The 14,936-nt window shown below is 52.9% G+C and overlaps 1 protein-coding gene across 4 annotated transcripts; it reads left to right on the forward strand.

Annotated features, from left to right (window-relative positions):
• Positions 1-359: 359 nt before the first annotated feature.
• On the forward strand, positions 360-10,820 carry LOC119977638 (rho-related GTP-binding protein RhoG-like). Of its 4 annotated transcripts, none has more exons than XM_038818790.1 (2): positions 360-382; positions 10,135-10,820. In XM_038818790.1, the coding sequence occupies exon 2, from the start codon at positions 10,160-10,162 to the stop codon at positions 10,736-10,738; it is 579 nt and encodes a 192-aa protein (XP_038674718.1). In that variant the 5' UTR covers positions 360-382; positions 10,135-10,159; the 3' UTR covers positions 10,739-10,820. The 4 variants fall into 4 exon arrangements, with proteins under 4 accessions (XP_038674718.1, XP_038674715.1, XP_038674716.1 ...); XM_038818787.1 differs by lacking the exon at positions 360-382 and adding an exon at positions 3,436-3,671; XM_038818788.1 differs by lacking the exon at positions 360-382 and adding an exon at positions 3,704-3,755.
• Positions 10,821-14,936: the final 4,116 nt, after the last annotated feature.

Raw genomic sequence — 14,936 nt, forward strand, 5'->3', positions numbered from 1 at the left:
TGCACTGTCAGAGGGTCAGTACTGAGGGAGTGCTGCACTGTCAGAGGGTCAGTACTGAGGGAGTGCAGTACTGTCAGAGGGTCAGTACTGAGGGAGTGCTGCACTGTCAGAGGGTCGGTACTGAGGGAGTGCTGCACTGACAGATATGTTGTCTTACGGTGAGATATTAAATTAACTCTTGCTTCCTTCTCAGATAGACGGTTTGACTATTTGGAAGGAATAGGGGATTGCTCTCTGTTTCCTCTCCGCTATATTTGGTCATTATCACATTGCGGTTTATGGGATCTTGCTGAGCACCATTGAGCTGCTGATGTTTCTACATTGCAACAGAGACTACACCTGGAAAGTGGAAGGTGGATGTGAGGAAGGACATGTTTCCCCAGTGAGTGGTAATGAGATGGAACTGGCTGCCCGAGGGGCTGTGGGAGCCGAGGCGATGAACGATATCAAAGGAAATTGGATAACCTCTTGAGGGAAATAAACCTCCAGATCCATGGAGATGGAGCGGGGAAATGGAATTGATTGTTCCTCAGAGAGCCAGCATGGGATCGAGGGCCTGAATGGTCTCCTACTGACCATAATGACTTCATACACTTAGCAAAGCCTCAGTCGGAATGCTGGTCCCGATATTTACTGGGACAGGGCATCCTAACGTGTGGAGGAGGTGTCCAGTCGGAAAGGGGGAGGAAGCCTTCCTGAAACACTGGAGTTTGGAATGCCCAGCTGGAGGGTTTCTATCCAGGATGGAAACCACTCTGATTGGCTGGCCTGGCTCCTCCTGGGCAAGGAACAACCCTGCTGAGGAAAACAGCCCGTAAACATAGAACATAGAACAGTACAGCACAGCACAGGCCCTTCGGCCCACAATGTTGTGCCGACCATTTATCCTAATCTATGATCAACCTAACCTACACCCCTTCAATTTACTGCTGTCCATGTGCCTGTCCAAGAGTCGTTTAAACATCCCTAATGACTCTGACTCCACCCCCTCTGCAGGCCGTGCATTCCACACACCCACCACTCTCTGTGTAAGGAACCTCCCTCTGACATCTCCCCTATACCTTCCTCCAATCACCTTAAAATTATGTCCCCTCGTGACAGCCATTTCCGCCCTGGGGAAAAGTCTCTGTCTATCAACTCTATCCATGCCTCTCATCACCTTGTACACCTCTATCAAGTCACCTCTCTGCCTTCTTCGCTCCAGTGAGAAAAGCCCTCGCTCCCTCAACCTTTCTCCATAAGACATGCCCTCCAGTCCAGGCAGCATCCTGGTAAATCTCCTCTGTACCCTCTCCGAAGCCTCCACATCCTTCCTATAATGAGGCAACCAGAACTGGACACAATGGGTGGGATTCTCCGACCCCCCCGCCAGGTTGGAGAATCACCGGGAGGGGCGGCGTGAATCCCGGCCCGCCGCTCTGACGCCGGCTGCCGAATTCTCCGGGGCTGGGGTTTTGGCGGGGGCAGGAATCACGTGCGCCGGTCGGTAGCCGTTGGCAGCGGCCCCCCCCCGGCGATTCTCCGCCACATGGTGGATCGAGTGGCCGCCCGTTTTCAGCCGATCCCGCCGGCGTAAATCAAACCAGGTCTGTACCGGCGGGCACTGGCTCTACGGGCGGTCAGATGAGTCCTCAGGGGGGTTGCGGGGGGATCTGGCCCCGGGGGAGTGATTTTATAACTTACGAATCTGTACATTGCTGTAAAGGTGTAGTTGGGGTGAGGGAGTGTTTTATAATTCATCTTTTCTTCTTTTATAAGTATTTTTTCTTTTGTTAAAAGCTCATCTGCTGACTCCTGTGACTTTGTTCAGTAGCTCCCCTCTACGTTTCGAAACAAAATCTCAAAGTTAGGATCTATTAAGCTGGGTTTCACCCTGGGATCTGACTTGCCCGATGGGACTCCAGAATCCCATCTCTGTTAAAACCAGGTTAGAGGCAGAAATAAGACAGAAAATGCTGGAAAAACCCAGATGTGGCAGCATCTGTGGAGAAGGGAACAGAGGTAACGTTTTGAGTCCGGATGACTCTTCTTCAGAGAAGGCTTTTGAGGCAGGTTGGGTTTGGGTCTGGGATTCTTCGATTGACCAGAATTAGGAGCAGGAAAAGGCCACTCGGCCCCTTGTTCCTGCTCCACGACTCAATAAGATCACGGTTGTTCTGATTATGGCCCCAACTCCACATCCCGCCTGCCCCAGATAGACTTTGACTCTCTCGTTAGTCAAGACTCTATCTGCCTCTGCCTTAAAAACATTCAATGATGCAGCCTCTACCGCTCTCTGAGGAAGAGATTTCCACAGAATAACCACCCACTGGGTCTCTCCTCACCTCCATCTTCAATGGGAAACCCCTGATTTTTAAACCGTGCCCCCCCCCTCGTCTCCCTCGAGGGGAAATACCCTCGCAGATCCACCCAGTCAAATCCCCGCGGGATCTTATATATTTCAATAGGAGCCGGGATTCTGTGTTGTGAGTCCGCCCCTCCCCCACTGCGGGCGAGGATGGAGTATTTTGGCCCTCAGCCAAGTCTACCGTTCATAGAGGCGGGATTGGAGAATCCCGCTGCCGTGAACGGACGGCGAATCCCAGCCCACGATCGCCCCTCCTTCATCTGAACTCCAAATGGGGACGGGTCCATGTTGTCCAAGCCTTCGCCCCCTCATCCCAGGAGCCAGTTTCAAATGGAGGAGAGTCGGTAAACCAGGTAACCATTCACCTGAGGAAGGAGCAGTGCTCCCAAAGCTAGTGTTTGAAACAAACATGTTGGACTTTAACCTGGTGCTGTACGGCTTCCGACAGTAACCAGGGAGACACAGATTGGAGAACCAGAAATCCCTGCCGTGCAGAAGGAGGCCATTCAGCCCATCGAGTCTGCACTCGCCCTCACCTCAACCTGCACCTGCTTCGGACACTTTGGGGCAATTTCTAGCACCTAACTTAACCTTCACACCTTTGGAGATTTGGAGAATGTTTTTATTTCACCCAGTGAGTTGTGGGCGATCAGGAAGCTGCTGCCTGGAGGGGAGGTGGAGGCAGATTCAATAATAACTTACAGAAAAGGCGACTGGATAAATATTGTCAGGAAAAGGAAGTACAATTATGGGGGACAGAACAGGGAGAGGAGGGGACTGGGACTATTGGGACAGATCTTTCCAAGAGTTGGAACAGACTGAATCTGATGGGCTGAGTGGCCTCCTGTGCTCTTCTATGAAATGATTTGCGAAAGTGCCAAAAATATACATTAGAAAAACACACACGCACCCAGATTAAAATCAGCATGTTCCTGTCCAGACTCTCAGTCTTGGTGTTACTTGATGCGACAAAGTATTTAAAGCCAAAGGAAGGTGCTAGATCCAGGAGGGAGGGGAAAGCGGTGGTGGGGTGGGGGGGGGGGGAAAGAGGCGAGAGTCACATATTTTCATAGCTCCCTCCCATCGACTATAATATCCTCTCGTTATGCAAGCAGCATCCAGTCGGTGCCTCCGAGCCCGAGTTCCATGGCTTTCAGACACTGCCTCTCTCCCGGGAGGACAGGATGCGATGGGCAACGAGCTGAAGCCCCCTCTACCCCACTGAGCTGCCGGTCAACATTCAGGCAGGATTAAGGATTTCCTGTGACGAGCTCCGTGTTTCGAGGAGAGAGAGAGAGAGAGAGAGAGAGCCTTGCAGCTGCGGGTGAGATTTAATTTAACCCTTCGCTGTCCTCGACACCAGCCAAGACTGGAATGAATAGGGGGAGAGAATTGTTTCCCCTCGAGGGTGAGAACTCCAAGTCTCTCGGGGTGGGGGTGGGGGTGGGGGGGGGGGGGGGGGGGGGGCATCAGTACGGAACAGTCAGTGATAAATCCAACGGGAATTCAGGGGAAACTTCTTTATCCAGAGAGTGGGGGAGAATGTGGAACCCGCTCCCACAGGGAGTGGTGGAGGTGAAGAGTATCAACAAGGGGGTAGCTGACCGAACGAGAGGGAGAAAGGAATTGAGGGATACGGTGACAGGGCGAGACTGAGAGGGGTTGGGAGAAGGCTGGGCTGGTACAGAATCACCAATGCGTTGGGCCGTGTCTGTTATAAATTCTATGTAAGGAAAGAATGCGTTTCTGTCACACCTCACACAACATCAAGCCAACCCTAATTGCTTCAGACTGAATACTCCACTCTTGGGAGTGTAGTACAGTAAATGTACAGCATGATCCCACATTCAGCAATCGAACAATGGCAAAGTAATGTGCTTTTGGTGACGCTGGTTGAGAATTGAGTATTGACCTCGGGTTGTGGGGGGGAGGGGGGACATCACATCACTGTCCTTCTTCAAATGTTGACATGGGACCTTAAAATACCCACCTGGGAAGGAAGGTGGAGCCTCGGTTCAATGTCTCATTTCAAAGATGGCACCTCTGACAGTGCAGCACTCCCTCAGTACTGACCCTCTGACAGTGCAGCGCTCCCTCAGTACTGACCCTCTGACAGTGCGGCGCTCCCTCAGTACTGAACCTCTGACAGTGCGGCACTCCCTCAGAACTGACCCTCTGACAGTGCAGCACTCCCTCAGTACTGACCCTCTGACAGTGCGGCACTCCCTCAGTACTGACCCTCTGACAGTGCAGCACTCCCTCAGTACTGACCCTCTGACAGTGCGGCACTCCCTCAGTACTGACCCTCTGACAGTGCAGCACTCCCTCAGTACTGACCCTCTGACAGTGCGGCACGCCCTCAGTACTGACCCTCTGGCAATGCGGTGCTCCCTCAGTACTGACCCTCTGACAGTGCGGCACTCCCTCAGTGCTGACCCACTGACAGTGCGGCACTCCCTCAGTACTGACCCTCTGAAAGTGCAGCACTCCCTCAGTACTGACCCTCTGACAGTGCAGCACTCCCTCAGTACTGACCCTCTGAAAGTGCAGCACTCCCTCAGTACTGACCCTCTGACAGTGCAGCACTCCCTCAGTACTGACCCTCTGACAGTGCAGCACTCCCTCAGTACTGACACTCTGACAGTGCGGCACTGCCTCAGTACTGACCCTCTGACAGTGCGGCACACCCACAGTACTGACCCTCTGACAGTGCAACACACCCTCAGTACTGACCCTCTGAAAGTGCAGCACTCCCTCAGTACTGACCCTCTGACAGTGCAGCACTCCCTCAGTACTGACCCTCTGACAGTGCAGCACTCCCTCAGTACTGCCCTCTGACAGTGCAGCACTCCCTCAGTACTGACCCTCTGACAGTGCAGCACTCCATCAGTACTGACCCTCTGACAGTGCAGCACTCCCTCAGTACTGACCATCTGACAGTGCAGCACTCCCTCAGTACTGACCCTCTGACAGTGCGGCACTCCCTCAGTACTGACCCTCTGACAGTGCAGCACTCCTCAGTACTGACACTCTGACAGTGCAGCACTCCCTCAGTACTGACCCTCTGACAGTGCAGCACTCCCTCAGTACTGACCCTCTGACAGTGCGGCACTCCCTCAGTACTGACCCTCTGACAGTGCAGCACTCCCTCAGTACTGACCATCTGACAGTGCAGCACTCCCTCAGTACTGACCCTCTAACAGTGCAGCACTCCCTCAGTACTGACCCTCTGACAGTGCAGCACTCCTCAGTACTGATCCTCTGACAGTGCGGCACTCCCTCAGTACTGACCCTCTGACAGTGCAGCACTCCCTCAGTACTGACCCTCTGACAGTGCAGCGCTCCCTCAGTACTGACCCTCTGACACTGCGGCACTCCCTCAGTACTGACCCTCTGAGAGTGCAGCACTCCCTCAGTACTGATCCTCTGACAGTGCGGCACTCCCTCAGTACTGACCCTCTGACAGTGCGGCACTCCCTCAGTACTGACCCTCTGACAGTGCGGCACTCCCTCAGTACTGACCCTCTGACAGTGCAGCACTCCCTCAGCACTGACCCTCTGACAGTGCAGCACTCCCTCAGTACTGACCCTCTGACAGTGCGGCACTCCCTCAGTGCTGACCCTCTGACAGTGCGGCAGTCCCTCAGTACTGACCCTCTGACAGTGCGGCACTCCCTCAGTACTGACCCTCTGACAGTGCAGCACTCCCTCAGTACTGACTCTCTGACAGTGCAGCACTCCCTCAGTACTGACCCTCTGACAGTGCAGCACTCCCTCAGTACTGACCCTCTGACAGTGCAGCACTCCCTCAGTACTGACCCTCTGACAGTGTGGCACTCCCTCAGTACTGACCCTCTGACAGTGCGGCACTCCCTCAGTACTGACCCTCTGACAGTGCAGCACTCCCTCAGTACTGACCCTCTGACAGTGCAGCACTCCCTCAGTACTGACCCTCTGACAGTGCAGCACTCCCTCAGTACTGACCCTCTGACAGTGCGGCACTCCCTCAGTACTGACCCTCTGACAGTGCGGCACTCCCTCAGTACTGACCCTCTGACAGTGCGGCACTCCCTCAGTACTGACCCTCTGACAGTGAAGTGCTATTTAAACAGTCTCCATTTTTAGGCGAGGTAACTCAGCAGGGTTATTTGTGCTGTCCAATCAGACATGTGATTAAATCTGTGATACACCTGACACTAATAACGAAATTGTTTAAAAATAGTCAGAGAGTAGGCGAGATTTTGGGAGGAGGCTTAGAGTTTGGCAGCCCAGCACGGCGCTGTTCATCCAGCAGGGCAATGAATGTGGATCGGCGCGAGACTCCTACAATTGACAGCCTTTCAACACAGACTGCTCCCAGTATCAGGTTGCTGAATGAAACTCACATTTCTTCATTCCAGGGAGCTGGCCTGTCAGGATGAGCAGCCGGCAGCCTGACAGCCATTCTTTTTTTTAATTCAAACTTGCATCAAAGTAGGTTGCAGCAAATAAACACCCCGGGAAACATTCATCCCAACGATCAACTATACAGTTTGTACAGATCTTTCTCCTTTTTCACCCCCCTCCCCGCTGCGAGGAACAGCTCCTCAAACACGGTCACAAACATCCCCCACCTTATCTCAAACTCCCTGCTGAGCCCCCTAACTCATACTTTATCTTCTCTAACCGCAGGAAGTCGTATAGCTTACCCCCCCCCCCCCCCCCCACTCCCCCGGTGGCGATGCCGACCGCCACTCCAGCAAAATCCGTCGCTGTGCAATCAGAGAGGCGAAGGCCAAGCCATCAGCCTCCCTCCTCTCCATGGGCTCCGGCTTCTCTGAGACCCCAAATATCGCCACCAAAGGGTCCGGGTCCAACTCCTCCTCCAATATCCCGGCTCAGACCGCCAACACTCCAGCCCAGAATCTTCCCAATTTTTCACAACCCCAAAACATGTGCGCATGATTCGCTGGCCCCACCCACACCTCTCACACTCATCTGCTACCCCCTGAAAGAACCCACTCATTCTCACCCGAGTCATATGCACCCTGTGCACCACCTTAAACTGTATCCGGCTCATCCTTGCACAAGAGGAGATCCCGTTTACCCTTCGCAGTGCCTCACTCCATACTCCCCAATTGATCTCCATTCCCAACTCCGCTTCCCATTTCTCCTTGATCTTCGCCACCCGCTCGCCTCCCTGCTCCCCCAGCCATCAGGGGCTGGTTTAGCTCACTCGGCTAAATCGCTGGCTTTTAAAGCAGACCAAGGCAGGCCAGCAGCACGGTTCGATTCCCGTAACAGCCTCCCCGGACAGGCGCCGGAATGTGGGGACTAGGGGCTTTTCACAGTAACTTCATTGAAGCCGACTCGTGACAATAAGCGATTTTCATTTCATTTAATTTTCACTTATATATATCCCCAATTCTTACCCCCCTTCCACATCCGGAAGCAGCAGTCGCTCCAGCAGGGTGTATCCCGGCAATCGAGGGAACCCCTTCCAGACCTTTCGTGGAAAGTCCCTAACCTGCAGATACCTGAACTCACTCCCCCTCGGCAGCTCTACCCTCTCCCTTAGCTCCTCCAGACTGGCGAACCCTTCCTCCAAATACAAATCCCTCACCGTGACCAGCCCCACTTCCCTCCACCTCCTGTATACACTATCCACCCCCCCCCCCCCCCCCCCCCCCCCCGGCTCAAACCCATGATTCTCGCACAGCGGCGTTAGCACCGACATCCCTTCCACCCTAAAATGCCTCCTCAGCTGATTCCATATCTTCACCATGGACTGCACCACTGGGCTCCCTGAATACCTACTCGGAACCATTGGCATCGCTGCCGTCACCATAGACCTCAAACTCGGCCCCTCACAAGATTCCTCCTCCATCCTAACCCACTCTACCCCTTCTCCTTCCCACCACCGCCGCACCTTGTCCATATTCACCGCCCAATAATAATGAAGCAAGTTTGGCAACCCCAACCCCCCCTGCTTGACAGCCATTCTTCAGCGTGAATGTGTCCTGGGTTTTAATGAGCCGTCATTTCGATTTGCGATGAGTAACGGGACCCCTCTTACTCCAGCTCAGCCCCCATGAGAGACGGCAGTTTAAATTGACGGCAACTCGAGAATCTGGCCGGTTGCTCGCTGGATTCCTCACTTATTTTTGGATGTCGAGCTGTCACTGGAATCTTTAATGTTTGTCAAACGACCTCAACATTTCCACAGTTGCCCGCAACAAACAGGGCCAGGAAAGGTCAGTAAAGGTTCCGTCAAAGAGATGATGGTGGAGACGGGAACGAATTGTGTGAAACCGGAGCAGCGCTGAGGGAGCGCTGCAGTGTCAGAGGGTCAGTACTGAGGGAGTGCTGCAGTGTCAGAGGGTCAGTACTGAGGGAGTGCTGCACTGTCAGAGGGTCAGTACTGAGGGAGTGCCGCACTGTCAGAGGGTCAGTACTGAGGGAGTGCTGCACTGTCAGAGGGTCAGTACTGAGGGAGTGCCGCACTGTCAGAGGGTCAGTACTGAGGGAGTGCTGCACTGTCAGAGGGTCAGTACTGAGGGAGCCGCACTGTCAGAGGGTCAGTACTGAGGGAGTGCCGCACTGTCAGAGGGTCAGTACTGAGGGAGTGCTGCACTGTCAGAGGGTCAGTACTGAGGGAGTGCTGCACTGTCAGAGGGTCAGTACTGAGGGAGCGCCGCACTGTCAGAGGGTCAGTACTGTGGGAGTGCCGCACTGTCAGAGGGTCAGTACTGAGGGAGTGCTGCACTGTCAGAGGGTCAGTACTGAGGGAGTGCCGCACTGTCAGAGGGTCAGTACTGAGGGAGTGCAGTACTGTCAGAGGGTCAGTACTGAGGGAGTGCCGCACTGTCAGAGGGTCAGTACTGAGGGAGTGCCGCACTGTCAGAGGGTCAGTACTGAGGGAGTGCTGCACTGTCAGAGGGTCGGTACTGAGGGAGTGCCGCACTGTCAGAGGGTCAGTACTGAGGGAGTGCTGCACTGTCAGAGGGTCAGTACTGAGGGAATGCTGCACTGTCAGAGGGTCAGTACTGAGGGAGAGCTGCACTGTCAGAGGGTCAGTACTGAGGGAGTGCCGCACTGTCAGAGGGTCAGTACTGAGGGAGTGCTGCACTGTCAGAGGGTCAGTACTGAGGGAGAGCCGCACTGTCAGAGGGTCAGTACTGAGGGAGTGCTGCACTGTCAGAGAGTCAGTACTGAGGGAGAGCCGCACTGTCAGAGGGTCAGTACTGAGGGAGTGCCGCACTGTCAGAGGGTCAGTGCTGAGGGAGTGCCGCACTGTCAGAGGGTCAGTACTGAGGGAGTGCCGCACTGTCAGAGGGTCAGTACTGAGGGAGTGCCGCACTGTCAGAGGGTCAGTGCTGAGGGAGTGCCGCACTGTCAGAGGGTCAGTACTGAGGGAGTGCCGCATTGTCAGAGGGTCAGTACTGAGGGAGTGCCGCACTGTCAGAGGGTCAGTTCTGAGGGAGTGCCGCGCTGTGAGATCTGATTTGAATCGTGGCCCCACCTGTATTGTTAAATATCGCAAAACCACCTTTTAAGAAGCACGGGGAGATGTGCCAGTTGTCCCGGGTCAATAATTGTCCCCAATCAATATCAGTGAAAGAGCTGATCCAGACATACTCACATTGATCTGTCTGGGATCTTGCTGTGTTTAGTTAGGGTGCAGTGTTCACTCTGTCAGAAGAGTGAGTCCTCTTGAAATGTATTCACAGACAGCAAAGCACTTTTGTGATGTTCTGCGGGGGGAAATTCTATGTCGCTGTGTTAAATTCTGCCTGTGTTTATTGCAGGTAATCCTGGAGGCCTCTGTGGAGGATGGTGACCATCAAGGTGATGTTGTTGGGCAATGAACTGGTGGGAAAGACATCACTGATTGTTTGCTTAACCACCGGGACCTTCCCCAGGGACAGTGTGCCAACAGTCTTTGATACGGTCAGTACCCAGATCACGGTGGACGAGCGGATGGTTATCCTGAACCTGTGGGACACGGCCCCGCAGGAGGAACATCGACTCTCTATCCGCCAGTTCTACTATCCCCAGACGGACATATTCATCATCTGCTTCTCCATCTGTGACCCGGGCTCCTTTGACCATGTGTGGAATGACTGGTACCCTGAGGTGAGATGCCACCGTCCCAATGTGCCAGTCTTGCTGGTGGGTACAAAGAAGGACCTCAGGCACGACCCGGCCACTGTCCTGAGCCTGCTCAAGCGGGAGTTGGCGCCGGTCAGTTACCAGCAGGGTGCCAGCCTTGCCAGGAAGATAAAAGCGGTGAAGTATGTGGAGTGCTCGGCGCTGCTTTCTGAGAGTGTTGTCGAGGTTTTTGAGGAGGCGACACGTGCAGTCCTGCACAAAAAGCATAAAAAGCGGACCAGGAGCTGCGTGCTGACATAACGGCACCGCACCACATTACACAGACCCGATGCCTTCTCCATTTACATTGCACTATATCCTTAACAGGTGGCCAAACCTGACAGAAGGCCATTGATGATGTTCTGGATTCTTCTCAGCCAGGGACATCTGTGCCTCCTCTCTTGGGTTCCAGATTGAAATTTCCCGAGGCAGAAACAGCTGTCATTCCTCTGCTGGTGCATCAACCCTCCAAACTCCAGCAGGGACAAGCAAACTCCAGCAGGCACAAGCAAACTCCAGCAGGAGCAAGCAAACTCCAGCAGGAACAAGCAAACTCCAGCAGGAACAAGCAAACTCCAGCAGGCACAAGCAAACTCCAGCAGGCACAAGCAAACTCCAGCAGGAACAAGCAAACTCCAGCAGGAGCAAGCAAACTCCAGCAGGAACAAGCAAACTCCAGCAGGGACAAGCAAACTCCAGCAGGGACAAGCAAACTCCAGCAGGTACAAGCAAACTCCAGCAGGTACAAGCAAACTCCAGCAGGAGCAAGCAAACTCCAGCAGGAACAAGCAAACCCCAGCAGGAGCAAGCAAACTCCAGCAGGAGCAAGCAAACTCCAGCAGGAACAAGCAAACCCCAGCAGGAGCAAGCAAACTCCAGCAGGTACAAGCAAACTCCAGCAGGAGCAAGCAAACTCCAGCAGGAACAAGCAAACTCCAGCAGGTACAACCAAACTCCAGCAGGTACAACCAAACTCCAGCAGGAACAAGCAAACTCCAGCAGGAGCAAGCAAACTCCAGCAGGAACAAGCAAACCCCAGCAGGAGCAAGCAAACTCCAGCAGGAGCAAGCAAACTCCAGCAGGAGCAAGCAAACTCCAGCAGGAACAAGCAAACTCCAGCAGGTACAAGCAAACTCCAGCAGGAACAACCAAACTCCAGCAGGAACAAGCAAACCCCAGCAGGAGCAAGCAAACTCCAGCAGGTACAAGCAAACTCCAGTAGGAACAACCAAACTCCAGCAGAACGGCTCCTATCCCTGGCTCATACCTGAACAGAGAAATGATGCTGCGGTTGTTGTTTGATTACAGTTCCAGCTCTGGAAACTCCCGGATCAAACAATTACTTAATCCTCACTGAAGCACCGAGAGTCCAAACAAGGGAGAAAATTCAATCCGATGTTAAAAAGGATCTCTGTTTATTAATTATAAAAATGTTGGACGTGGGATTGTTAGGAAGTCAAGAATTAGCCAAATGACTGATGGTATTCTGCTTGTTTTATCATTGAGGACATATGGAATAGGAGCAGGAGCAGGCCATTCAGCCCCTTGAGCCTCCCCCACAAGATCCTGGCTGAATATTTACTTCAACCCCACCTCCCTGCATTATCCCCCTATCCCTTAAACCCCTCAGAATCCAAAACACTACCACTCTCCATCCTGAATACATTGAACGATGGACCCACAACGCTCCGGGATAGAGAATTCCAAAGATTCACGACTCTCGGAGTGAGGAAATGTCTCCCTATCTCGGTCCTAAATGATCGGCCCCCAATCGGACTGTGACCCCGTGTTTTAGATTCCCCAGCCAGCGGGAATAATCTCTCCGCCTCAGAATCCGGAATGTTCCAGATCACTTCTCGTTGTTCTAAACTCTCGGCCCAATCTACTCGATCCCTCCTCATAGGACAAGCCCTTCATCCGAGGAACTAGTCTCCGGTTGACTGCGGAAATGCTTACAGCACAGAAGCAGGCCACTCGGCCCGTCGTGTCTCTTCCGGCTCTTTGAAAGAACTGCCCAATCACAGCCACACCAAACTCTGTCCCCCACTGACTCCTGCTGCTCTGTCCCCGCACTCCCCTCATTGGTCATTTGACAAGCCCGTTGCTATGACACCCTACCTCCCCAACCAATTGGAAAGCAAATGAATCGTCACCCGATTGGATGATACTCTCAGCCAATCAGCTTTTCTATGCCCCACAATCTGCAGGATTTTTATGACTCAATTAATTGAATCGTTGAAGGGAGTTAAAAATAATTGTTAATGCCCCTACGCCCTGCTCGCCCAGAATGAGGTTTCTCCGCTGTTGGCCAGAACAGTGCCCAGACACGATGCACCGAATGGCCCCCCCCCCCCCCCCCCCCCCCCCCCCCCGATGCTGTAGCGGGAGCTTACTCTTCAATTTCAGGAGATTCCAGGGCATGCTTGGACGTCTAGCTGGAGGAGCAATCAAACACTGGAGGGGCCAGTTTATAATGTTGAAGAAACTGGGATTATTACAGCAAAATAATTGCACCAATCTGTAACTTGTGGGATTGTCCAGAATTCCCCGCACCCGGAACACACACACACACACACACACACAAAACCTCTCCCATTGACCAATCATGGACTTTCCCACCAAAACTAACTTGCAAACAAGCAGTGGAAAGTCACGATTGGCCGAGAACTCCAGAGGCATGCACTGTGATTGGGCGGAAACTTCCAATGGGATATTGCGATTGGTCAACAGCTATACCTCAATTAGAGCTTTATGATTGGCTGGTCAGGGTGGCACAGTGGTTCGCACAGCTGCCAACCAGCCCCGGGTCACTGTCCGTGTGGAGTTTGCACATTCTCCCCGTGTCTGCGTGTGTTTTCACCCCACAACCCAAAGATGTGAAGGGTGGGTGGATTGATCACACTAAATTGCCCCTTAATTGGAAAAATTAATTGGGTCCTCTAAATTTATTATTTTTTTAAAATGATTCGCTGGTTATATTAATGGTGGGGAAATGGCAGTGGCGCCATGATTGGCTGGCCACATCCAAGAACTTTCTAGAATCCGACCGAGGAGACACCATTTCCGGTGGGGGGTGGGGGGGGGGGGGGGGGGGGGGGGTTTGGGGGGCGGGGAGTGGGGTTTCCCACAAAAAAAGAACAGCAATGTATATTTATATAACCATTTAAACCAAATAAAATGCCTTTCACGCAGTAACAAAGGAAATTCTAAACCTTATGAATGAATGCCTTTTCTTGTTATTATAAATGATTTGTACCTGAACTGCTCAGAGTGGCCTCTTTATTTCCAGTTTTGGTTCGGTTTGGCCAAGTTTGACGTTGAGGGGGAATCAAAATGGAACAAAAACTATTGCTGAAATTCCCCTTCACAACTTGGGCAGAATTAATAAGCAGGAGATTTACCCGAATATTTCTGGGGTTGAGAGACTTCTGTCCTTCGGAAAGACTGGATATCACCACCAGGAATACATTTCATTTTAGCACCGGTAACAAAGTAAAATATCGGCAGGCCCTTCACAGGAGCGTCATCAAACCGAATTTAGGGCGGCACAGTAGCACAGTGGTTAGCACTGTGGCTTCACAGCACCAGGGTCCCAGGTTCGATTCCCGGCTTGGGTCACTGTCTGTGCGGAGTCTGCACGTTCTCCCCGTGTCTGCGTGAGTTTCCTCCGGGTGCTCCAGTTTCCTCCCACAGTGCAAAGATGTGCAGGTTAGGTGGATTGGCCAGGCTAAATTGCCCTCAGTGTCCTAAAAGGTTAGAGAGGGGTTATGGGGATAGGGTGGAAGTGAGGTGCAGACTCGATGGGCCGAATGGCCTCCTTCTGCACTGTATATTCTACGTTCTATGAATTTGACACAGACACATTAGGGACAACTGCTCAGTCTAAGAGGTAGGTGTTAAGGTTAATCCCCAAGGTGGATAGTGAGGTAAAGAGGCAGGAAGCTTTAGGAAGGGGTTCAGTGAGGGTCCCAGGCAGCTGACGGCACAGCCACCATTGGTGGAGGGATAGAAATTAGGGCTGCTCAAGAGAGCAGAGTTAGTGGAGTGCGGAGATCTCGGAGGGTTGTGGAGCTGGAGAAGATCATTGAGGTGGGGAGGTTGAGGCCATGAAGGAATTTTAAAACAAGGATGAGAATTTTAAAATAAAGGCCTTGCTGGATCAGGAGGCAATGTAGATGTTCAAGCACAAGGCGGGGTGATTGGGGAATGGGTGTGGTGTGTGAGTTAGGACACGCTAAGACATGTTGGGACAGTTTTGGATGTGCTGAAGTTTACAGAGGGCTAGGGAAGTTGGGATTGTTTGCAGAGGGCTAGGGAAGTTGGGATTGTTTACAGAGGGCTAGGGAAGTTGGGATTGTTCACAGAGGGCTAGGGAAGTTGGGGTTGTTTACAGAGGGCTAGGGAAGTTGGGATTGTTTACAGAGGGCTAGGGAAGTTGGGATTGTTTACAGAGGGCTAG

This window comes from Scyliorhinus canicula, chromosome 14 (assembly GCF_902713615.1).
Source record: "Scyliorhinus canicula chromosome 14, sScyCan1.1, whole genome shotgun sequence".
NCBI lineage: Eukaryota > Metazoa > Chordata > Chondrichthyes > Carcharhiniformes > Scyliorhinidae > Scyliorhinus > Scyliorhinus canicula.